Here is a 24670-nt window from a genome sequence, read left to right as displayed (position 1 = left end):
AACAGTCTCTCCTGGAAACACTATATTATTTACAGTATAGCAGTATGAATGTGTCACATGTCACTTGTTATGACACTGTCTTGTCCTCGCTGTTCTCACCTCAGTTCACATTTTCAGGCCTGAGCATGTATTTAAATTACACTTGGAGTGATGATGAATGCTGATGTACGTGTTCCAGAGGCTAGAGATGGACATGTTGACTTGCAGATACCGTAACATTTAACAAACGGTCAACAATCAGTCAAACTCTAACTGAAATCCTAATTACACCATCGTCTTATGGTACACTGAGGACAGAGGGACAGCCTTCACCTTGTCACTTACCAGCACGTGAAATGTCTGAAAGCTTATTCTGTGTTCTAAAAATGGATTATGTGACGCTGAAACAGATGGATTTGGTTTTCATCTCACTTATATATGATGTTACAACTATGATTGTTTGAGTTGGACTTGATTTGTCACATTGTTTAATGTTAAATTTGACTTTTGATGTTTTTTTTTTCTCAAATCACTTTTACTCAGTGTTGCAAAGAATATTGATTCAACTCAGTAAATATACAACAGATATGTTGTAACCTTACTGAGGTTTGGTTTTGACATTGAATTTGGTCAGCAATCACTTAAAAAGCAACACATTAAATGCATTTATTGCATTTTCTCAAGAACTTTCCAGACCTGTTTATGATATAATTTAGTTACACCTGCAACTTGGCAGTCTAGATTTTCTCCATTTTACTTTTTTTTTTTTTGTTGGGCATGTTTATTATTGTTATTTATCTGAACGCACCATGACTTGCCTCAGTGTCAGAAATGTATGCGGTATGCAGAGGTGACCTTGTACTGATTTTCAGAGCATGACACCAAATTCATCTAGAGGACAACCTCTTACTTCATCTTTGGTGATATATTGGATACCTGTACCATGTTTTTTTTTTTTTTTTTTTTAATTTTTGTAACTAATTGAGTATTTAATACACACATGTATACTGTGAATTGCATTATTTATCTGTCTGACTTACAGAATAGAGAGATGGGACTAAAATGAAGAAGTCAGTGTTTTAGTAATCTCATGGGGCCAACCTTTCTCCATAAAGCTCTTTGTGTGCAGTGAAAATGTAGTTTGTTTTCTGTGACTGTCTACTTCCTGTCACATCTGTCACAAGATCACTAACACTGAGCTTATACGCTGAAAATTACTTATGCATTAGCAGCTGAGGAAATCTCCTCTTGAACTAATTCATTCATAACAGAATTATGTTCAAAAGATTCTTTTCTCAAATGTGAGGGTTTTTTTTGCTTGTTTTTTTATTTTTTTAATGGGAACCAGTTTTGAGTCTATTGTATTCACTGCATCAAACACAAAAATTAGTAACTAATAATTACTCAACCTCCAAACATTAATAGACAAAAGCAAGGGCTAGTTATCAGTTTATTGCTTGGCCTTAACAAACTGCACTCAGCAGCATTCAGCAACAAAATGAACACGTCAGAAAACACATGAGAAAGTGGTCACCTGGAACATCCTCAGAGCAGATTACAGACAAGCTTTCATTCTGTGAGCAGTTCTCAGAGGCAGGGGTGAGCTGAGAGGCCACCCTGATACACAAAATACAATAATAATGCATACAGAGCCATTCTTTTTACTGACAGTCATCATGTTAGAGGGTCAGCGGATTAGTCAAATAACTAAGCTAAATAATAACGTATGACTAGAACGCGTTTTGCCAGTTAGTAGTCGACTGATAGTGTGTATAATATTAGCGTTGTTCTTTGGCTCCACGCATGAAGATTTAAGTCTCTGATCATTTTTTCTCAGAATGAAACAAGGTGGTGAAAGTGTAAACCTGACGTCGTGCTGGTACTCATGGGTGACCTCCGGGTGCCTTTTATCAGTGTCTTTTGAGTTGATCTCTTTCTTCAGAAGATGCCACACACCTGCACAAAGTCATGTGACCACGGCGCTCCTCGTCTGATATTGATGTTGTTCACACACAGCGGCTTCTCGCGCCTGCAACAGAAACACACTCCAATGTAATTTAAATGTTCAAAATAATGTTATTGTTTCTTTTTTCCTTCACCTTTAAATGTTAGGCATTTTAGCCTTTTTATATTAAAAAAAAAAAACAGAAGCAGACAGGAAACATGGGAGGACAGAGAGGATGACAGCTGACGAAGGTCCTGGCTGGAACTGAATTGGGGATGTTGCGATCATGTGGCGTGCATGTCTTAACATTTTAGACCATATTTGATTGCATGTCCTGTCATCTCTCATCTTTCAGCTGTCACATGAAGGCAGAAAACAGTGACTCTGCTTCTAAATGACCTGAACATTCCTGTGCTTCTTACTTATTGGCTTACACACTGCGATAACTTCATATCACAGCAATACCTTAAACGACGACCTGGCTGGTTAAGCCTGCAGTGCAGAACTTTTGGCTCCCCCCTCTGGCAGTGAGAGTAATTACACAAACACTGCTGACATGCTTCTGATGCCATAGACTCTGCCACACTCCTACCTGCTGCAGCCAGCACTATGGTTGCTCCACCCTGGTGGTGTATCACTGCTGGTGCGACAGTATGGGAATATCGCCACTGACACCAGATTAAAAAAAACTCTGTTATACTGTGAAATAAGAGAGATTAACCTGATGTTGACAGGCTTAGTCTGCACTGTGTGAACTCATTTGGCAAGGGCTTGAATGTGACTGACTCATTTATATGTAAAAGTCCCACACTCCAGCTTTAATCCTCTGTTTGCTGTTAGCATATTAGCTGTTTGTAATTCTTGTATCTATGTTTGCTTCAGGTTGCTTGTCATGACATAATAGCTAAGTGCGGGACTGGCAAATAGAGGCCGAGCATCTCCATACTTTGGTAAATGTGTTGTTGGAACACACTGAGCATATCCAGGAGGTGGACAGGAGAGAAGTCAGTTAAGCTGTGGGAGAGATATGTGGATATTTTCAGAATTGTCTTGCCTGTTCAATAATACCTGTTGTGAATCCTGTCGTGCTCCATGAAGGAGCAAACTCCAAACTTTTGCATGCCACCTTTCAGCCCTGCAGGTGTGTTTGAAATGCAAAACAGTTTTTTGTGGAGTGTCCCTTTAATCATTTTTCCATAGCACCTGTGTTTCAGTCAGCGCTGCAGACAAGAACCAAAATGACAAACTGTGCCTGATCTACTGCTTGGACATTTCATCTCAATGCTGCAGCTCAGCAGAACCAGCAGAAAGCATTTACAGGTTTCCCCAACCTTTAAATGCTTTCCAGTGTACAGAGGAATAAAATCTACCAGGGGGAGGTGCGGGAGCTTGAACAGAACAGCATGTGTGTCTCAATGGTGGTGCAGGTGCTGTACCTGAGAGAGGGGAACTCGGAGACGCACACAGACTTGACGTGGATGTCTCCCTGTCTGTAGAATCGAGATCCGGTGTTCTTCAGCTCGATGGAGTGGATCTCACACAGAGCCACAGGGTGAGCCAGCACCATCCTGTACACCGTCGTATCTGTCTGACTACAGTACACACACGTATACTTTCAGCCTGCATGTAAATAATGTTGTCATAACCGTATAAGACCAGACAGACAGAAACACTTTCAAATAATCAACATTCATCACAGAGGACAGTTATTGCTTTCTGTGTTTATGGCTTAGAACTAATAGAACCACAACAGAATGACTGCTGGATCTCCTGCTCTCGCTCTCCTAAATCATAAACTCAAAGCTCTCCTCAGCGTTTTTTTTTTTTTTTTTTTTGAAACTTAGAAACCTACAAGTATGCAAGTGTCCATATAATGTCATTTATTCAATATTGCAATAAAGTAAAAATAAAAAGAGTAATCAGAGTCCTCTTGAACTCAGGTGCACCTGTGCAGCACACTTGCTCTCTCAGTATTTCTGCTGCAGTATCCTGCATCTGGTCGGGCTTTTACAGTGAAACATACAGTACCCGTGCTCTCAAAATAGAAGCTGTCTGCTCAGCTTTTCTGGGAGAAAAAAAAGACATTACAGTACCAGTTCTGGGATGAGGGCGCCGCAGTGGAGTCTGTCAACCAGTGCTGAATAAATGGAATCTCTAAGAATTCTGTCACGCTGAATTTTGCTCCACTTAAAGTTCTGGTTTGATGTGAGAGTTCGGATTTTGCTAAAAACACGTGTAATAAGGACTGTGGACTAATCAAACCTGATGCACTGTTCACTCCGTAAAATTGTATTTTTTTGTAATGAACTGTACTTAAGGAGAGAAGTTTCAGTGATCCAAAGGAATATAATATATAAAATAATAATTCTAAAATTATAGACGCACATCTCTGTATCATGCAACACAGTTCAACAGCAGTGCAATCTACATCCTCCAAAACGACACGTGGTTAAAAAAAACCCATTCCACTTTTGGATTTGTTGCAGGTGCAGATTAAACAATTAATCATTTGGTGCATTAAATGTCAGAAAATGGTGACAAAATGCCTCAAACTGCTGCTTTGTTGTATTTGACCAACAAACAGTCTCACGACTGTAGAAGAAGCTAGAGCCAATGAATGTCGGACAGTTCACTATCCTGAGCTGTGGTACGCTCTGTGAAAGTGAAGACGGATCAGACTGTGACGTTAGAGACGTGGTACTTACAGCCTGAGCCTCTGTGCTGTCCCCAGGTTCTCAGTCCTCAGTGTCACCTCCACCTCAGCACTCTTATCCAGAGGAGAAACCTCCAGCTTCAGCAGGATGTGATGAGCTGAGCACAGAGGGAATCACGTATTTAGTACCAACCTACATCTACCATGACGTAGATTTTTTAATTGTTACCAAGACAATAAGGCACAATATGAAGCATTAATAAAGAAATAAGTTGTCTTTAAACCTGACAAAATACCAAATGAATGATGAATAATTCGACATAAACAAAACATTTCCAGACAAACATTGAAGTTTAGTGATTAGCAGCTTAAGCTTTTCCTTTCATGGTGAAGGCAGTAAAGTCTTGTTCCTGCTATCCGGGGGGGCTTCTGGTACAATTGAACTTGACTGTAAATCTAAAGTAGAGAGCAAAGTCAATGAAAGGAATGCTGACTCAGCATGGTGAGTGGGAGAACAACGGTCGGCCTCCAGCAAAGTAGGCCTCGCTGCTATTGAGGACACGCTGACCTCGCCAAACCTATTAATAAAAGGTCAGATCTGACCAATACGACTTTACAGTGGGGGTGAAAGTAGAGTGGAATTCTTGCCGGTGCTATACCCCGACCTTCATCACTCTATGTTGTTCTCCTCTCGCCCCCAGCTTCATGCATCCCTAAACACACACAATCAATTCTTTTACACCTGCATGATGAACAAAGATTTAGAATTAGACATCATGTGTAGCAAATGAGTTAAATACATGATGTAAGTGCCACAGAATAATTTCTGAAAAATTCATTAACAGCAGTTGAGCAGTTTATAATGACCAATAATGTCTTTGAAATTTCAGAGCAATGGGCACATAAATGAAGGAAGCCATGAGGAGGAAAATGTCTCTCTTAATGTTCAATATATTGAAATGGTAGATCATTTTTTACTATTTTTTTCACCAAAGCAAAACGCTTGAAACATTTCCCACTGAGGTCTAAAGCAGCCTTCCTGACCCAGCTTCACCCAGCCAAGTCTTCACATAAAGTAGTGGGTCCCACGGCGGCCCCACAGAGCTGATGAAGAGGCTATTTGCTGCGTTTCTTCTTGTCGTTGTGCTCCAATACTCAGTCATGACATTGTTCACTGCTCTGAAGGCCCACTCACAATCAGAATTGCTTGTAGACAGTGTGTCCACTGCCATCAACGGCTTCCTTATCTTGTTAGGAATGCTCCCCTTGTCTTGTATTCAGTCAACCTGTCTGTGCTCTGTTTGCTGTGGTTGTGAAGTCCTTCTTTCATACTCTCTCTTTCATATATTTGAACTGAGCACTGTTAATGATGGGAGTCTTGCCAACTCTTAATCACTCTCCCTTGAATTCCATCACTTCCTCTGTCTCGCAGACCTTTGGATTTGGTCCTCTCTGTGCTGTCCCTTGTATCATCCTCTGATGGCTCTTGGAAATGTTTCACCAAGGCTGCTGGATAAGTATGTTTGAGACACCCCCCCCCCCCCCCCCAACACTCACTGCAAAAAGGTGGTGTAGAAGAAGTGAGGAGGAATAACTTCTGCTCTTTAGGGACTGGAGATACAGCTATCCCACTGTTTTCTGATAAACCTGAAAACACAAACATACACACACGCAGACACACACCGAGTGAGTGAGGGTGATATTGTACGTGCGTCACAGATCAAAAGGGCATTAACTGTGTCACTGCATCAGCACGCTGGAGCACCAGAGGTTGAAATGATAAGGAGCCGCCAAAAAGCCGTCATGTGACGAGAGCAGGCCTGCTGCATGACCTCTGCTGGTGACGCTGAGACCTAACAGAGCACCAAACAAGACGGCCAGTTTATAGTTCTGCTCTTTTATTGTTACTCATCCTGCCCCCTCGTAATGGAAAACATTTTTGCTACTGTACTTTTCTAGTGTCTCTGATGTGCATTTGTGATTATGAAGGATGTTGGGTAGCAATTAAGTCATTTCGTTGAATTTATCATTGCTCTCATATTATGCTGATTCCTTCAATCAAAATCAGAAAGTGGGCCTATTGCTACATTTTTTAAATTAATGACAATGATAAATGTTTGCCTAATCGTTACTGACTCGAATTGCTGTTTCCAAAATCTAATCAAATGAATTAAGACAGAAAACAAATTCTCATGATTGAATTCCAGTTTGAATAAGATCAGATCAGAGTGAATCTCTGTCGGGTTGTGATTCTCATTCTTACTCTGGTAGCGCTGTAGAGAAGAGCCACATCGGTAAAAGTGTGGATGCAATATTGTAACTGTGAAAATTCTCCATTTCAAGTCAAAGTCAATATCTCACTCGAATGAAAATACAGAATTATTATCAGCAAAATGTACTTAAATTATCAAAAGTAAAAGTAGTCATCATGCAGAATGGCTCTTCAGAGTGTCCCATCACATCCTGGTAAAGGCAGATCTTATATCCTCCTGAGCCCCAGCCTATTCATTTGTGTCCTCTGTAGTGGACATTTGGTTTTGGTCTATGTGTTTTGACTCATTTGAGCTACTCCACTAAGTCCTGGTGTGCTCAGCAGAGGACACCCTGGCCTTTCCAATGATATCTCATGTGTTTGGGTGGGATGAGGGGAACTTTGTGAGACTGCAGCAAAATGCAAATGCCAGGAAAAGAGAAAAGATAAGTCAAATATTCTTAAGATATTGTTTTTTTTTTAACTATGGCAATCGTATATTTTCCTGTTTATGAACATGTCAGCAATCATACATTGGAGTCAGAGTTCAGTTAAACTTTTTGTTAGGAAAAATAACAGCAATATTATGAATGTTTAATAATGTCAATTTTGTTCAGCAGTTTAACAAAAGATACAGGCCAAACGTTCAGTTTCATTGAAAAAATGGATGGACATTCTTGTTTTCTTGTCAGCCTATTATGATTTCGTTGTGTTATGGTAAAATCGTTCTGTTGTCCACTACAGTGGACATGCTGTAAAATCTAAAATAAAAATATTTTTTTTTACAAAATTCCAAATTGTGAGTTGTTGTTTTAGCTCCAAAGAGGCATGAAATCATAAATAAATAAATAAATAAATAAATTGAAAGATACTTTTTGCCTTCTCAGGAAGATATACTTTTTAATCTGCAACAGTGCATCATATTTTATACAATGCTCCTGTTTTGATGGTAAAATCTTTACCTGTAAGGTGGCCCCTCACTCCAGATGTCAGATAGTCATATAAAGCATGATATTTCCCCAAAGTATAAAGAAGCAATGAAATACAAGCAACTCAGAATTTTAGTTTAATACTTACTTATTATGTATTTTCCATTACTATTGTAACCAACAGCGGCTGATATTTTTTTTTAGCATTAGTAATAGTTGCATTAGCAGCTGTAATATGAGCAGCAGTATTATTATGATATGTGTAACAGCAGCAGCCTGCATAGTAACTTATAGCATGTACTGTAGTACCACTGTAGCAGGTCAGTGTATTGCAGTAGAACTAGTACTTCATGCCATGTGAGAACATGTCTCTACTGTCCAAAATATTCCCTCACAGCCTTAATGTTGTAAAAATGAGAGCAGTTCATGAACATACAGCAGCTGAAGGTGTACTCCCAGGTGTCCTCCTACCTATGGTTGGACATACCCCCCTGAAGACGTCACAGTCCACACAGCGTCCCTTCAAGAAGTCCTCATAGCTGAAGCACGGAATCCCCATTAACGGGCACGAGCCGTTCAGCGCGCTCATGTACACATGCAGCGCCCTCATGTGGTCGCATATCACATAGCCATACACTGGAAAATAAACAAGAACTGACAACACACAGAAGCACTGAGGGAGCCAGATGTGTGGAGTCTGTCATTTAGAAAATTACAGTTATTTACAAATGTGTCCACACACTGAACTGCTGGGTTCAGTCTGTTCATGTGTCATTTGAGTTTTAATCATAACGTCTTGCTGGACACGGCAGCCAAATCTAAAAAAGCTGCTCTCTTGCTGTCAGCCACACCTTTTAGCTTTTAGTCAGTGCTCAACTTACTTGAGGCAAACCTGGAGCGGGCACATCCAGTCTGATCCTTCCCTCCGTTCAGAAAGAAGTCCACATGACCCACAGGGATGGAAATGCCAAAATCTGATGCAGGAAAAAACCTCGTTAATGCTGTCAGCAGTTTTACTCTTCACTGGAAACACAAACCCAGTGATGAAACTGGGCTGTATGCTCATCCAGCATTACATTCCTCCTCTCCAACTCCCCAAAATACAGTATGCACTCATTTCCCTGTGGTGGTGCTCCCTCCTCAGAAAATCTGTGTAACATTTGGCTGGTGGAAACACAGACTCAGGGCTGAGCAGGGCTATATCATGTTTGCCCAACAGACGCCACAATTTACAATAATTGCACATTAGATTTTCTTTAATTCTAGAATTTTCTTAAGTCAGCTGCTTTACAGACATCATCATCATCATTACCTGACTGAGTGAGCGGAGCAGGACCACAAGCAGGAAACAGCAAACATGTCTACTGCTGAGCTAAGCTGTGTTTATTTCTTCTTTTACATTTGTCACAAAACCGCTGAAATGTTTAATGTGACACAATGAGACAACCACAACACAAACTGACCAGAGTCACGATCTTATCATGTCTAATCTAAAGTGACTCAGCAAACTGCAGTTTGCTAACATTAGCCATGAAATGCTAAGTTCATCTGTGACTACATTTCTCATGATGCACCACATGTTCAGCTGCTAATACTAACTGTTGACCTGGAGGAAAATATGCAGTCCAAGGCTTCTAGTATGCACCACAACAGCAGACTATGTTAGCTCAGCCTCTAGTATTTTGGTGGAACTGGAAAGAATCAGAATCAGGCTTTATGGTAAGTTTGAGCTGTCTCACAGTCAGAGTCTGTGTGGATGGCATCGACAAACTGAGCATCAGAGGGGTCCAGCCGGTCAAAGGTATCAGCTCCTTTAAACATGGGTCCAGCAGGGTCGAGGCCTGGATGACAAGGACAAGGAAAACTCGGTTTGACAGGTAAAACAGATGTCTGGAAATGAAAGGATGGCATGGAAATCACGTCATTTGGTCATCTTGATTTACATCAAAGTGAGCAGCAGGAAATAATTCTTATTAAGGGTTTATTTTTCTTAGTTAATAACCAGATTCCAGTCAGCAGCTGTGTCTCCACTGAACTGCACTTAACATTCAAACTTGCACCAGCCTCCCCACTCAGACAAAAAGACCCGATATAAGCAGTGAACAGTGGCGTATTGTGCTGGGTGGTGTGTTCAGGCGACAAGAGGACTGTGCCTCTCTACACAGCTTCAGAGTGGCTCTTATCAAAGTGCCGTTGTCCTTTGAAGAGGCCGGCTAATTTTCCAAGGTCACACTGGAACATACTCAGACTCTGTGTGAGCCTCCAGAGCTGTGGAGACCTTCACTGTCTGGCCTGTTGCTTTTCTCCTTTTTTCAGTAGACACAGCAGCAGAATAGCAGCCAACAGGCTTTTTCTAATTCACCAGCAATATTGTAGAACATGTCATGGAGGCGCAGCAGGACTGAGATCTGATCATCAAAACTTTCAATCCTTTTTATCTCCAAACATTTTCCAAGCAGGAGAATCAGTCTTATTATAGTGAAGCATTTCAACTTCTATGTCAGATGGAGGCGGTCCAGACTCACCTGTGATTCTTCCTATCTTTCCCTCAAAAAGAGTCCCCACAAAACCAGCAACGTGTGCCCCAAGACTGACCCCGATGAAGTGGAAGGATTCCAGTTTGCATCCATGTTTCTGTTGGATAAGACAGTCTCAAGCTTAGTCGTCTTTATTCTCCCCTGGAACCGTTTCTGCTGAACTGTGGGAGCTGTGAGCTAATTGTGTACCTGCTGTGTCTTTGTTTTATTGAAAGAGCAATATTATGCAATAGTAATGGGCCAGTGTATTGCTTAAATTACAACCCTGTTTCCAAAAAGGTTGAGACACTGTGCAAATGTAAATAAAACCAAAATGTGATGATTTGCAAAAAACTGACATCCCATATTTAATGGAAAGTAGCACAAAGACAACATATCAGATGTTGAAACGCAGACATTTAATTGTTTTTGAAAATTCTATCCTCATTTAGAATTTGATGCCAGCAGCAGGTTTCTGAACAGTTGGGACAGGGCCGTGTTTACTCTGTTGCATCACCTCTTCTTTTAACACAGTAAGCGTTTGGGAACTGAGGACACCAACAGCTAAACTTTGGAAAGTGAAATGTTTTCCCATTCTTGCTCAATGTACGATTTCAGCTGCTCAACAGTTCGGGGGCTGCTGTCGTATTTCTTTCTCGTATTTTCAGTGGGTGACAAGTCTGGACTGCAGGCAGAGCAGTTTAGCAGCTGGGCTCTGTTACTATGAAGCCATGCTGCTGGAATATGTGCAGAATGTGGTTTGGCATTGTTGTGCTGAAATAAGCAAGGCCTTCCCTGAAAAAGACGTTGTCTACTTTGGGGTATATGTTACTCCAGAACCTGTATGTATCGTTCAGCATTAAAGATGCTTTCACAAATGTGCAGGTTAGCCATGCCATGTGCATTAATGCACCCCCATACCATCACAGATGCTGGCTTTTGAACTATGTGCTGATAACAAGCTGGATGGTCCTTCTCCTCTTTCGGCTGGAGGATGCAGCGTCCGTGATTTCCAAAAATAATTTCAAATCTTGACTCCTCAGACCACAGGACTGTTCTCCACTTCGCCTCAGTTCATCTTAAATGAGCTCTGGACCAGAGAAGGCAGCGCTGTTTCTGCATCTGGTTTATTTACGATTCCTCTTTGCAGAGTTTCAGCTTGTGTTTGTGGATGCAGCGATGAACTGTTCACAGACGATGGTTTCTGGAAGTGTTCCTGAGTCCATGCAGTGATGTCCACTACATAATCATGTCTGTATTCAATGCAGTGCCGTCTGAGGGTCTGGAGATCACAGCCATCCAATACTGGCTTTCAGCCTTGTCCCTTGTGTACAGAGATTTCTTCAGATTCTCTGACTCTTTTCATGACATTATGTACAATAGACAATGAAATCCCCAAATTCTTTGTAATTTTACATTGAGAAACATTCTTCTTAAATTGTTGCACTATTTGCCAGCGCAGTCTGTCACAGAGGGTTGAACCCCTCCCCCACTTTACTTCAGAAAGACTCAACCTCTCTGGGATGCTCTTTTTATACAAGCGATGCATATGTCATGTAGGTGTTTTCTTTTAGTGTTTCACAGCTTTTCCAGTCTTCTGTTGTCACTGTCCCAACCTTTTAGAAATGTGTTGCTGGCATCAAATTCTAAATGAGGAAACCATTTTCAAAAACAATGAAATTCCTCAATTTCAGCATTTTTAAATGCTGTCTTTGTGCTACGGTCAGTTAATTTCAATGTTTTGCAAATCATCACATTCTGTTTCTATTTACGTTTTACACAGCGTCCCAACTTTTTTGGAAATGGGCTTGCACTGTTATAAGCCAACTTATTCTAATTGAAGGTATTTGGTTTTGGTAACAAGAAAACTTAAAGGAGGATGAGCAGTTCTTTCCCCTGAATGTTAGGTCACCAGAGAGCTGCAGAGGGTTTCTCTCACCTGCAGCTGGTTGATGAGGACGGAGATCTGCACAGCCACCTCCTTGTAATTCTCCACCACCAGGTTGTAGGCGAAGGAGGCGCCGTAGACCCAGTCCACCACCAGCACGTTCACATCCTGCACCCTGAGCAGGGCTCGGGCCAGCTCCATCACCCAGGACGGCTTACTGCCCATTGCCCTGAGGGGTGGAGTGGAGTAGGGTGGGGTCAGGATAGTAGATGGAAGCGAGGGATGAAAGGGAGGAGTGAGAATGTAGGACAGCATTCACCTTCAATTATATTTAAAAAATAAATGGAAAACAAAACTGGTGCCCCTCAAACTAAAATTGTTTTACCCTCCAGGGGTCCCAAGATGCCCATGAAGGAGTGGAACATATGCAGTTATGGAACAACAACAAAAAAAAGGTGTTTAATGTTTCTTCTGTGTCTTTTTTGGCTGTGCACCTGACTGGGATGGATATGCACATTGTCCACCTTCTTTAACTTACTTTGCAGTGTTTCTCCTAAACTTCATTTTGTTATTACAACCCTGATTCCAAAATAGTTGAGATACTGTTAAAACACATAGATAAAAACAGAATGCAAGCCACTTGCCCCTTCGCCAGTTTATTCAAACATCGTGTTGAGCTGCAGACTGAATTTGATCTCATTACAACTAGTGACGCAGAGCGACTTATTTTGCGTTCACACTTGCGTCGCCAAGCTGCTTCACGCTTCATTCCTCAAATAAAAGATTCATCAGGCACATTACATACAGATCCTACCACCATTAACTCTGTCTTTGGTTCATTTTATTCAGAAGTCTGAATCTCCGTTTGACACAAGTGAAATGAATTCGTTCTTGGATAATCTCAATTTCCCTGTCTAAAGTTCAGACGTTGCTAAAGAACTCGATTTACCACTAATTGTAGAAGAAATCATCCTAGCTAAGAAAAGCATGCAAAATAATAAAGCTCCTGGTCCTGATGTGTTTCCAGTTGAATTTTTTAATAGATTTCAAACCAAATTGTTCCCATTATTGCATTCTGTATATAATGAATCTCTGCAGCAAGGTTCTCTCCCCGCTTCTTTAAGACAAGCTTCCATAAGTATAGTTTTGAAAAAGGACAAGGACCCAAATCTCTGCAGCTCTTACAGACCTGTTTCCCTAATTAATGTGGATGCTAAGATCCTTGCTAAGGCTCTGGCCCTTCGCTTGGAAAGCATTCTTCCTATTATAATTTCAGATGAGCAAACTGGATTTATAAAAGGCCGCCAGCTGTTCTACAATGTACGTACTCTGTTAAATATTATTTATTCTAAATCGACCACAACAACCCTCAAAGTAGTGATTTCAGTTGATGCTGAAAAAGTCTTCAACAGGGTTAAATGGGACTACTTGCTTACTGTGTTAGGCAAACTGGGGCTGGGAAATGTTTTTATTTCATGGATACGTCTCCTTTACACTGCCCCACAAACTTGTGTTCTCTCCAGTGGCGGATTGTCTCTCCCGAATCTTCAACTGTATTATTGGGCAACACATATCCATGAAATTTCTTTCTGGTTTAAATTAACAGATCCCCTATGGTATAGACTGGAGACATGGTCATGCGTTTCGTCATCTTTGTTAGCTCTACTTACCTCTTCTATTCCAATCAACCCCTCTGGCTTTACAAATAATGTAGTGGTAAGTTCCTCTCAAAATCTGGTACCAATTCAGGGGGCATTTTAAATTTGTTGTGCATCTACCTTAGCTCCCTTATTGAAAAATCATTTATTTCAACCTGCCTTAACAGATTCCACCTTTTCCATATGGCATGACAAAGGCTTGAAAAATTTCCTGTATAAGGATAATATTTTCAGTAGCTTTGCAGATTTATCAAGCAAATTCTAGCTCCCACCTTCTCATCTGTTTTGCTATTTTCAAATCAGACATTGTGTTAAATCTTTGTTTCCGACTTTCCCTCCTCACCTCTGAGTCAATGGTGGGATGAATTTCTTAGTTTTGACCCCCTTCAAAAATCATTCATCTCAAAGGTCTACAACAAACTCCTGTCTTATGACGGTTTAACACTCACAAAAGTCAAGGCTGACTGGGAGTGTGAATTAGCCTCACACTCATACAATTTAAGGTACTTTTTAGGGTTCATTTTTCCAAGGCCCGCAAATTTATCCCAGTATCACTGACAGTTGTGACAAATGTCATGCTTCATCCTGCAATCTAACTCATATGTTCTATTCCTGGCCAGTATTATCTAGCTTTTCAGAGAGCTACTTTGATACTATGTCAAAAATACTTTCAATGTCTATTCATGTATCTCCCTATATTGCCATATTTGGGTATCCAAAAGATTACAATCGATACACTTCCAAGCAATTAGATGTTCTAGCTTTTACTTCCTTACTAGCAAGACGCCATTTTCTTCTCCATTGGAAGTCTACTAAAGCTCCTTCATGGACTCGGTGGCTCAGGGATGTTATGTCCTTTCTAAAGCTAGAGAAGATTAAATATTCAGTGAGAGGTAATTCTGAAAAGTTTTACACTAAGTGGCAATCCTTTTTAACATTCATCAACTCTCTCCAATCTCTGTCTCCTAATTGACTGATGCCTCCCCTTCTCTCTTTCTCCCTTTTTTTTTTTACTTTATTATTATTATTATTATTATTGTTTTACTCTGTTCTTGTGTGTTTGACTCTCAAATAATATGGAAAATGTGGCTTGTTTCTCATTTACTCTATTGAGAAGCACAAATTATTGATAATATTACTGTTGCTTCTTTTTTAGCTATGGTTCTCAATGTTTATGTGACACTGCCATTTTTCCTAACAAAAATATTAATAATCATTATTTTTATTCTAATTATTATTAGAAAAAAAAAGAAAGAAACAGAATGCAGTCATTCGCCAACAAGCTTTGTATACCAACAAAGTGTTCCTGACCCCATGTAGTAATCTCCTTTATCTATTCATGTGTTCACAAAGTGGTGAACCTCGCTCCATTCTTGCTTGTGATCGACTGACTGCCATGGATGTATTATTGGTCACAACTCGAGAACTGATATGGTAATTATGACAAAATTTCATATAATCATCTAATAGGACAAAATGATGAAGTGATGATGTTTTATATCCAAAAGGTCAAAGGTCAACTTCACTGTGACATCATACTGTTCTGTAGAAATACTTCAGATTCTGATTGGTTTGGTTGCTTTTGGTTTGGCATTTTCTTGACAGCACTTCAATTGTGTTTAATTGTACAATTGTACATAGTCAGAGGCTCACTGACATGAAAGGTTTTCAGGGCCTTTGAGGGTCTCCTCACCTGTAACCGTGGATGATGACCTTTGTGGAGCGGGACATGTTGAAGTAGGAGGACTGCTGTGTTTCAGAGAGAGACTCTTGGGTGAACATGTGTGCACACTCCATGTTTGACCTGGTCAGCAGCAGGTACTGCACCTGCAGCTTAGCTCTGTGCTGCTGGTACTGCAGCCAGGTGGTGTTGTTCACATCAGCACACTCATCATCTTCCTGCCTCTCCTCTACACCTAGTCCGTTATAGGGAAATGATGTCATGCATCGTACCACAACAAACTCACATGTGCTGAATTCAGACGACCAGAAAGATCTTCTTCGTATCTCTAATAATGTACAATACTACATTTACATGTACATATCAATTGATATATAACCAGCTACATGGCTGACAATGGTCAAATGATATTTCATGGGAGGAAACAAGAGACAGTGTTCTCATTTGTAAACTGATATTTGTACGGAAAATACGGAAAATTTTACACAGGTTCATAACAAAACTCATTTCCTTTTCTTCGGTTTCACTCGTCACGCGTCACGCGTCTTTGCACATTTGAAACTATTGCATGGAATGTGGTAAAGAGGTGATGCAGAAAAAGAAAAATATCTTGTTCAAGAGCATGCCACTTACCCACCACCAGAGATGTGATGCAGACTGCCAAAGCACAGAGGAGGATTGTTCTGTGTTCCCACGGCATTTCTGTAGTACAGAGAGGTGAATGAGGAGAGTACAGTAGCTGCCTAGGAGCTTTAGTCAGTGCTTTACTGTGCTCAGCTGCTCTGTTTAGCCACAGATTGGTAGATGGAGCGTTTGGCTTGAGAAAATTCCAGCTCTGTGCAGTGCTGTGACTCTGGAATGACTACCCAGTCTTCAAGTGGCAAACTGTAGTCCTGAAGCAAGGCAGGAATCCACATAAAACAGTCAAGAAGATTCCCAAAACAAATGTTTCCAGTGATCCGAGCTGAGTTTGCTATGTTTCCTTTCTTGTAAAACTCCACTTTAAGCCTGGATGGATTCACAACAAACCTTTCCCTGTCCTTTTTCCTTTTATTCAGTCATCACATTTGTGAGTGGGTGTTTTTTTTTCTTCTCTCCAGACTGGGTTTGCACTGATCTGGCAAGCGGTTAAAGCTCTTTGCCTGGCGGTGAATCCATGACCTCATTGGTATTCAATGGCTGTTTGTTTAAAATGCTGGACTCTGGCCTGGCTGCCCGCTGGTTTGTGTGTGGGTACGCCTGAAAGTGTGTGTGTGTGTGTGTGTGTGTGTGTGTGTGTGTGTGTGCTTGAGAGAGAGTGAGAGTGTCACAGAGAGCGGGGAGGGCTCATACTGTTGTGTCTAATGGAAATCAATCATGATCTGATTGAATGTTCCACCATGAATGCTGGTTTATGTAATCCATGTTCTTTGTAAATATACAGAAAAATAATCAGTGTAATTCCTCCAATTAAATCAGCTCAGTGTTTTATCATTTAATTATCATTCTGGCTATTCAAATGGTTGTGTAATTAGTGTTGAATACACAGTAGGTTTCACTGGGTCTTGCCTCTAGTTTAGTAATTAGACAAAGAAATGCAATCCTTTCCAAGGAAACTGGGTTAAGTTGGCAGCTGGCAGTCATTTTGTGTTACCACATAGTGATTTAGAGCTTAATTATATTTAAGAGCTCAGTGGCTTAGCATCTTTGACTATTAATGACAACTTTGACTCTCTACTAACTACAGTATTGGATGTTTACCATTCCAAAAGTCTGCCTGCTTAATACTTCAAAGCACATTGATGTAAGGCAAAGATTCCTTACAGGACAATGAAGTTAAAGCGGATGAGTGTCCTGTAAAAACACAGCATAAATGAAAATGTACAATGAGTTTTTCCCTTAGAAACTTTAATAATGTACACAACATACTGCCATACAACATGAGTCAAAGCTATTAGATCTATTTTTTTTTTTAAGGCTTTGTTGTGTTTGGAGTTCTGCCCTCCTCTTCCTCATAGGGTGAAGTTAATGCCTCTTACTGTTCTGTCTACCTTAAATCATCTCTCCTGAGGTTGAGGCTATTGTCTGTATGGCCAAAAGTACTCAAAAAACAAACACTCAGTCACTTATCCTTTATAAATTGTCGTGGAATGTGAGGCCAAATCCACAAAACACAAAGGCCAAAAACACTCAAACTCAGCTGTCCAATTGTTTCAGAAAACATCTCCTTGAAGATGTCCAAATAAAGATCTGCAGGAGTCAGAAGTCCAAGGAGCAAAATACCTTATTGTTGACAAGAAAGGGGAACACGCTCAGAAATGCACAGCATGCAGTCCTGATGAATTCCAACCTACAGTGGTCTGTTTGGTCTTATATACTGTTCACCGCACAAAGAAGAAGCAGCTGCAAAGACACCTGCACACCAATCACAGGAAAGTCCCAGGAGGCATGCGCATGAGTACCATCACGCCTCTGCTCAATGCTCAACACAATAGCACTACACTAGTTTCTCTGGTCATCAGTGCTCTGCTTACATCACAACATAGCTGACACATCTGTTGCACAAGTCATTATATGTCTGTAAAGGAAAAGATTTATACATCCGTTCCTCAAATCATCACGTCTACATAGGAAAAAATTATACTACACAATGTGAAGGAATCTGTGACTTTGGTGACTTCTAGTGGTAATATCAGCTAAACAACACAAACAAAGAAATCCATGGTGCATTTAAAGAAACATCAACAGTGATGATAATCATGTTTTTGGATGGCTCTTCTGTGCCTCACAATAATTTTCACTAAGCTTTTTTGGTTGTCACTTCAGAAAAATGGTATTGTTTGAACACATGGTCACAAACAGATAAACATACTTATGGATACTTTTCAGTGAAAAATCATTTATAGCGCAGTTTTAACGTAGCAACAACGTTTCAGGAATTATTTAGCTCTTATTCTTTCCCTTTCCTTGGGCAATTGTAAGGCGAGCCATTCAGTGGTGTGTTTGCGTGTTTCCTCCCAAGTATATCTGGGGACATAGCAGTTGGTATCACCACTGTGTTTGTCTTATCTAGAGGTGAAGGATGGAGTCCCAAGGGGAGTTTCCACTAAAGAATGTGTGTGTTCATATGCCTGTACAGCTGTTGGATGGCCTTCCCTGACAGTGAATAATGTGATTTTAGTGTATCATGAAGAGTATCAACATTTTATTTTAATGTCAAAACACTGAATATCAATAGAAATATACAAAACAAATCAAACACGTCATTTTCCCACCGTGACAGTCATTGACTGAACTCCAAGGTGAATCCAGAGTCTTCTTGCTGTTTGTCCCCATTTACTTTTTAATGATCTGTGACTCCATGTGGTTATGCTGATCTGTCATTGCTGAGGCGTTAAGGGACTGAGTGTCCAAATACCGGTTATGTTGCTTTATATTCAGAGTTGAAAGTTGTTGTGAGTAGTATGAGCCTTCTCAGACCAAAGCTGGCGTGTAATCTGTTCTATTACAGCCTTGATTGAGGGGATTTTCGCATGTATGTTTCTGTTGGATCTGTGCTGTAAAGGGTCAGTTCACTCAGCAAATTTGTTTTTGTGAAAATGTGACTTTATGTGTTAGTGAATGATAGCAAGTTTCAAAGTTCAAAATTATAAGGACATGCTGTCTTTGCAGCCACATTCTTGCTTACATCTTGTGACTTTGTGACCTAAAACTCCATTATCATTAACAAATTTAAAACCCGATGAATGAGTAATAGGCTTTTGATACATTCCTTCACACTTCATTATGATACAGAGAGCTCAGTTTATTCCTCTCAGCTTGTGCGTCATCATAGAAGACAGTTTTTGTTTATTAATGAGATTTGAGATTGGAAGAGCAACGAGAAGATAAAATAATGCCACGTTAATCCTTGGATCACATTATTTTCATTTGTCAAAAGCCCTGTTTACACCAAAATTCACTCAGGTGATTTCATTTATTTCAGAGAAGAGATGAATTGGCTTTCTGTCTAACTGATCCTGACTTGTTTGCCTCAGAGGTCAATCAGATTTAACTCTGACCTGTGACACAGCGATACTCAATATTCAATGAATCAATGTCCAGCCAGTTTGAGAAGGAGGGTGGGTTTGATTTGTCATTAAGCATGTATTGAGTGCTTCCTTTTACATTCTGAAACTGCAGTTTGACAACACAAGCAGCATTATTTTAACTAAACTTTTATTCATTTGTCACTACAGAAAAATGGTATTGTTTGAACACATGGTCACAAACAGATAAACAGACTTATGGATACCTTTCAGTGAAAAATCATTTATAGTGCTGTTTTAACGTGGTAACAACGTTTCATGAATTATTTAGCTCTTATTCTTTCCCTTTCCTTTGGCAACTGTGAGGCGAGCCATTCAATGGTGTGTTTGCGTGCTTCCTCCCAAGTATATCTGGGGACATATCCCAGGTCCCTCTTAGCCATCTGATAGGAGAAGCTGAATGGTGTGTTCAACATGGTGAGAAGCTGCCGGTTCAGTGGTGGGACGATGCGTACGAAAGGTCGGAGCATCATGCACAGAACCTCCAATATGAAGCAGAACACGTAGAAGAGGCGGAGAGGCAGCAGGAGTCTGTCTTGAATGTTGAAGCCCAGAGGTGACATCATGGCATGGTTGAAGTCGGAATAACTCACATGTGGTGTGTCATCAGAAATGAAGTAGAACTTTCCTCCAATAGCATTTCTTTTCTGTGGATCTTTGAGGCTGCGAGCTGCTTGGAGATGGGCCACGGCCACATTGCCCACGTAGACAGGATTGACTAGGGCCTCTGGTACAGACATACGAAATAGAACATCCTTGTTTTGTATCCCATCATTCATGTGGCCCAGCAGGAAGCGACAGCCCTCCCCATAGATGTACATCGGTCTGAGGGCACAGGTGGCCAGTCGGCCTCCATTCTGCAGCACCTCGCTGTTGGCCTGCAGGGTCCTCTGCTCAGCCTCCTGTTTGGTCTTGCTGTAGTTAAACTTGAGAGTACAGTCGTAAACGGTGTCCTCACTGCCATTAACGATGGGTTCACCCTTGGAGTTTGGCCCCATCACCTCAATGGTGCTGGTATAGATGAAGGACACCACGTTCTCGTGAATACATGCCTCCAGAAGTAGCTGTGTTCCTGCAAAGCAAGGACACTCTTCATAGATGATACAAGCTGAAAGAAATCTTAATCACTGTTTGTCTTGATTCACAGCAGGGCAAACATTTCTCCAAGAATCACACCAGCAAGACAGTTAACAGATTACAAAGAAGTCAAACTCATATTTGAGATTCTTGCTCTTTGCTATGGGCTATTAACATTCAACATATTTGATGGTACTATTTTAAGTTTCAGTTTAAAGGTCCAGTGCAGAGGATTTGGTAGTGTCTTGCAGTGAGATTGCAACCAACTGAATATTCCTCAACTTCAGAGAACTGATGGTGGCCAAAGGTCCTCTGTAGAGCCAGTGCTCAGTGGTCCATTCTGTGCTTCTGTAGAATGGTCCAACATGACCGACTACATGGAAGAGGACACGCTCACATCTATTGTTTTTCCAACCCAGTTTAGATTCAACCACAGCCACTTCCATATGACAAAAGCCTCAATGGACACGTTCCCATTGAAACTCTTGCTTCTGAGCCGTTATGGGGAAACGTTTGAGTCAAGCATAGAAGCTGTATTCTCGGTTTGTGTCTGTTTTTCTTGGAGTCAGTTAGCAGTGGTGCTGTACAGCACATCGTGATCTGTAGTCACACCAGTAACTCCCTCATTACCAGTTACATACCATCCTTCCCATTTAACCATTACTCAACACTCTGGTTAACAATTGCTTAAATTCGTTAAATTCAGTGCACTACGTTTTCCATCATGACAACGGAGGAGGAGTTACCCTTAGGTGTGCAGTTTCCATGGGAACGCCTTCATCAAGGCTGTCATCATTTGGAAGTGGGTGTGGTTTCACCTAAGCTGGGTTGGAAAAACGATAGACCCCACCCATCCTGTCAGTGAAAGGCTGATTTTAAAGTAACAAAAACATGATTCTTATTTTCAGGTGATTATTCACAAGTAAAAACAAACTTACATTATGTTCCATTTGTGCCAATAGATTCCCCAAAATCCTGCACAGTGGACCTTTAAGTGTAAATTCTGGATGAAGCTGAAGTGTCAAATGGAGGTTAAAATGGAAGCACCGCAAGGAGCTAAAAAGCCTGCTTAAACTGTGCTTGGAGAGGATCTGTGGGTTTGGACATCCACCCTGCAGCTGCAGTGTCCATTAAAGTAATTATGAAAGCAGTTTGAAATGTTAGTAGAAGCATGAGCCCTGAGAGTCAGCTGATGTGCAACCAGTCAAAAGAGTTGTACTTCATCTGCATCAATTGAGTGTATATAAAATTTCCACAAATGCACAATGATTGATCGTTTCTTCCGTCAATTGAAAGAAATTCCGTAAAAAAATTCTGTAAGAGTGTGGAAAGTGTGAAGTTGCCTGGTAGAGGTTTCAGCGGGTTAAAGTGACTGCCTTACCTTTGACATTGACCCCATATATCTCAGTGTACTCCACCGAATCATTAATGTCAATGATTGATGCCATGTGGAAGACGATTGATGCACCTCGACAGGTTTTCCTCAGGAACTCACTGTCTCTGATGTCCCCCTCGAAAACACTCAGGTTTGTGTCGCCTTTACAGTCTGACACACAGTAAATCAATAATCAGCAATGGCAGTATTTCTTCTATTGTTTATCCTTAAATAGGTTCATTACTGCTGTCAAATTTGGCTATGACACTGTTGAAAAAGAGATTTTAAAACTAAATTCAATGAGCTCCCCTGATTAAATTCATTACACACACACACATATAGGTATTCATATTTTAGCTTCATATTTCATCTCAAAAACTTCATCTATGCTGCAGAGAGAAAGAAAGGATGACTCATTTCTAGGAAAGCAGATTTTACCCTCCAGAGTGTGTAAAACTGTGGGCTCTATGTGTTTGTCCATCAGTCGAATCTCAGCCATTTTCTCTTCCTCCAGCAGCAGCCTCACCAGCCTCTTGCCCAGGAATCCACCGGCTCCCGTCACCACACACACATCACCTCTCAGAGACATCACAGGTTAATTCTCTTTCGGTATGAGGACAAAAAAAATCTTTCACAATGGACCTTTGAAGAGCCTTGAAAAAGTGAGAGTGAAAAAAAAAAGGGTCCAACTTTTGTTCTGATGTTTCGAGCTCTCTCTGCAGAGGATCTGCCCTCTCAGCGTCAGTCACTCCACTTTTTGTAAAGCCCGAAACTTAACTTGAAAAAAATAATTATTTGCTCTCAGGCAGCGTGAAATAGGGGGATGTACTTCAGGGTAGAACGTGATGCTTTCCAGGGCTAGACAAAATATGGGCTGGAGTGTTCTGTGCCCCAAGGACAGTTGCTGTTGGACTGCTGTTTCACTTATATGAAAATAGCAGTCTGTTTCAGGGGCTGAGCAGACCAAGCATGGGCTACAGAGAGAAACATGACAGCAGAGCCTTCACCTTTATGAAATGAACAATTCACCAACATTAAATAATACACTGACACAGTACTCATTAGTGGAAGAAACACTGAGATCTTTCTTTTAAACAAAGGACACTGCATTCGAAATCTCACGGAAGTAAAAGGGCTCCATTCAGAGTGTGTTTACAGTATACTGAACTTTGTACATCAGTGATATGAACTGATTGTCTGTTGTATGAAAGCTGTCAGATAAGAGTAGTGGAGGAAAAAGTACATTTTCTACTACATTTATTTCTTCATATACAATATTCTACAATACACATTTTACTTCTTGTACTCAATTAAAGAATCTGAATACTTCTTCCACCACTGCTGATGAACTGATCTTCTCAGGAGGGTGTCGTTGTTGCATTTTTTGTCTGACATGCCTGCACACTGTGCAGAAGACAAAAGGAGATATTGGCTTTGAAATGCTGTGGTGTGACTCAATGTGACTCAAACTGACTGCAATGTCAGACCCAGTCAGATATTCAGAGAAACAGTTATCTAGGGTTCCCTTAAAGGGGAATATGAGTAGATCAGATCTCTATTCTTGTACATTAATTAAACCAAACACTCTCCATTCCTGGGGAAGGTACAAGGCTAGATCAGCAAAATAAAACATGATTTGACATTTCAAGGTGAGATCTGTCTGCCAGAAAAAACAAACGCGTCTTCCCTCACAGTAAACACTGGGCCATATGGCCATGTGGTGGAGACTCTGAGTGTTGCAGGGTTTTACCGGTGACCTTTTGTTTCTCGGACTCTCTCTAACCAGTATTACATTCAGAAACATTCAGAACAACATTTGCTCTATTTTTGCTACACTCCAGTTTTTAAGTGTCTAAGTGTCTTGATGTCGAGCCAAAAAGTAGTACTTTTCAGTGTAGATTTGCAGTAAGCACAGCAGATTACAAAGAAGTGAGGTCACGTCTCACATCTTTTTGTATTGTACTCACAGTGCCTTCAGTCTCTTGCCACAGTATATTCGGTTCTTACCTGGTGCCATTGTTTCCTCATCTGCTCACTGGTGCCCTCAGTATTATTCCACTCTCAGCCACACCCACCTGCCTGCTCACCTGATCACACACCTGAGACTCATAGCAATCAGTGCAGTATATAAGCTGCTCTGTCACGCTCAGGCTGCATTTACACGCAGCAGGGAATTTGGAAATGGATATTTTGGCCCCTCCATTTTCAAAAATAACATCGTGCACACAACATCGTTTTCAAAAATGTTGTCCTTTACATGGACCCGGATAAATATGCTGTCGAGCGCATCATAACTATGCCAAACCTATGGGCGCGAGTGTAAAAACAGGTCACTCACATGACGTAAAGTATTTTCAGTCGCATGTTGTGACGTTTCGGAGCCTAAAACGCCGTTTAACCCTGCTTACATGCCAATACATAACCAGCGTTTTTAGAAATCTTCACTTTGGCCGGAGTTTTTAAAAATGATCATTTTCCATCAAAAAAAACTCTGTTTGCGTGTAAACGGGAGGCCAAACTGCATGAAAACATGTGCGTTTTCCTGAAGTGTAAACGTAGCCTTCATCTCTTTGCCAGACTGTCATTGTTCTAATGTAAGACTCTCCAGCTAAATATCATGGACTGATCTCCTGTTGCTGACCACACCTTTT

At 40.8% G+C, this 24670-nt stretch overlaps 2 protein-coding genes across 3 annotated transcripts; both read right to left on the bottom strand.

The window, feature by feature from the left end:
* Positions 1-1409: 1409 nt before the first annotated feature.
* On the bottom strand, positions 1410-16619 carry pla1a (phospholipase A1 member A). 2 transcript variants are annotated; one of them, XM_070976272.1, is made up of 11 exons: positions 16134-16619; positions 15513-15735; positions 12213-12390; positions 10283-10391; positions 9497-9598; positions 8639-8731; positions 8229-8411; positions 6135-6224; positions 4630-4735; positions 3361-3516; positions 1410-2008 (listed from the first exon to the last, which is right to left on the bottom strand). In XM_070976272.1, the coding sequence occupies exons 1-11, from the start codon at positions 16198-16200 to the stop codon at positions 1918-1920; spliced, it is 1398 nt and encodes a 465-aa protein (XP_070832373.1). In that variant the 5' UTR covers positions 16201-16619; the 3' UTR covers positions 1410-1917. The 2 variants fall into 2 exon arrangements, with proteins under 2 accessions (XP_070832373.1, XP_070832374.1); XM_070976273.1 differs by having other exon boundaries at positions 8229-8393.
* Positions 16620-19687: 3068 nt separating this feature from the next.
* Positions 19688-22608, bottom strand: hsd3b1 (hydroxy-delta-5-steroid dehydrogenase, 3 beta- and steroid delta-isomerase 1). Its single transcript, XM_070976092.1, has 3 exons — positions 22458-22608; positions 22026-22190; positions 19688-20639 (listed from the first exon to the last, which is right to left on the bottom strand). The coding sequence occupies exons 1-3, from the start codon at positions 22606-22608 to the stop codon at positions 19831-19833; spliced, it is 1125 nt and encodes a 374-aa protein (XP_070832193.1). The 3' UTR covers positions 19688-19830.
* Between the last annotated feature and the right edge of the window lie 2062 nt (positions 22609-24670).

The sequence above is a fragment of the Chaetodon trifascialis genome, chromosome 12 (assembly GCF_039877785.1).
Source record: "Chaetodon trifascialis isolate fChaTrf1 chromosome 12, fChaTrf1.hap1, whole genome shotgun sequence".
Taxonomy (NCBI): domain Eukaryota; kingdom Metazoa; phylum Chordata; class Actinopteri; order Chaetodontiformes; family Chaetodontidae; genus Chaetodon; species Chaetodon trifascialis.
The sequence above is the reverse complement of the archived record's forward strand: the minus strand, read 5'-3'. Positions and strand labels throughout refer to the sequence as shown.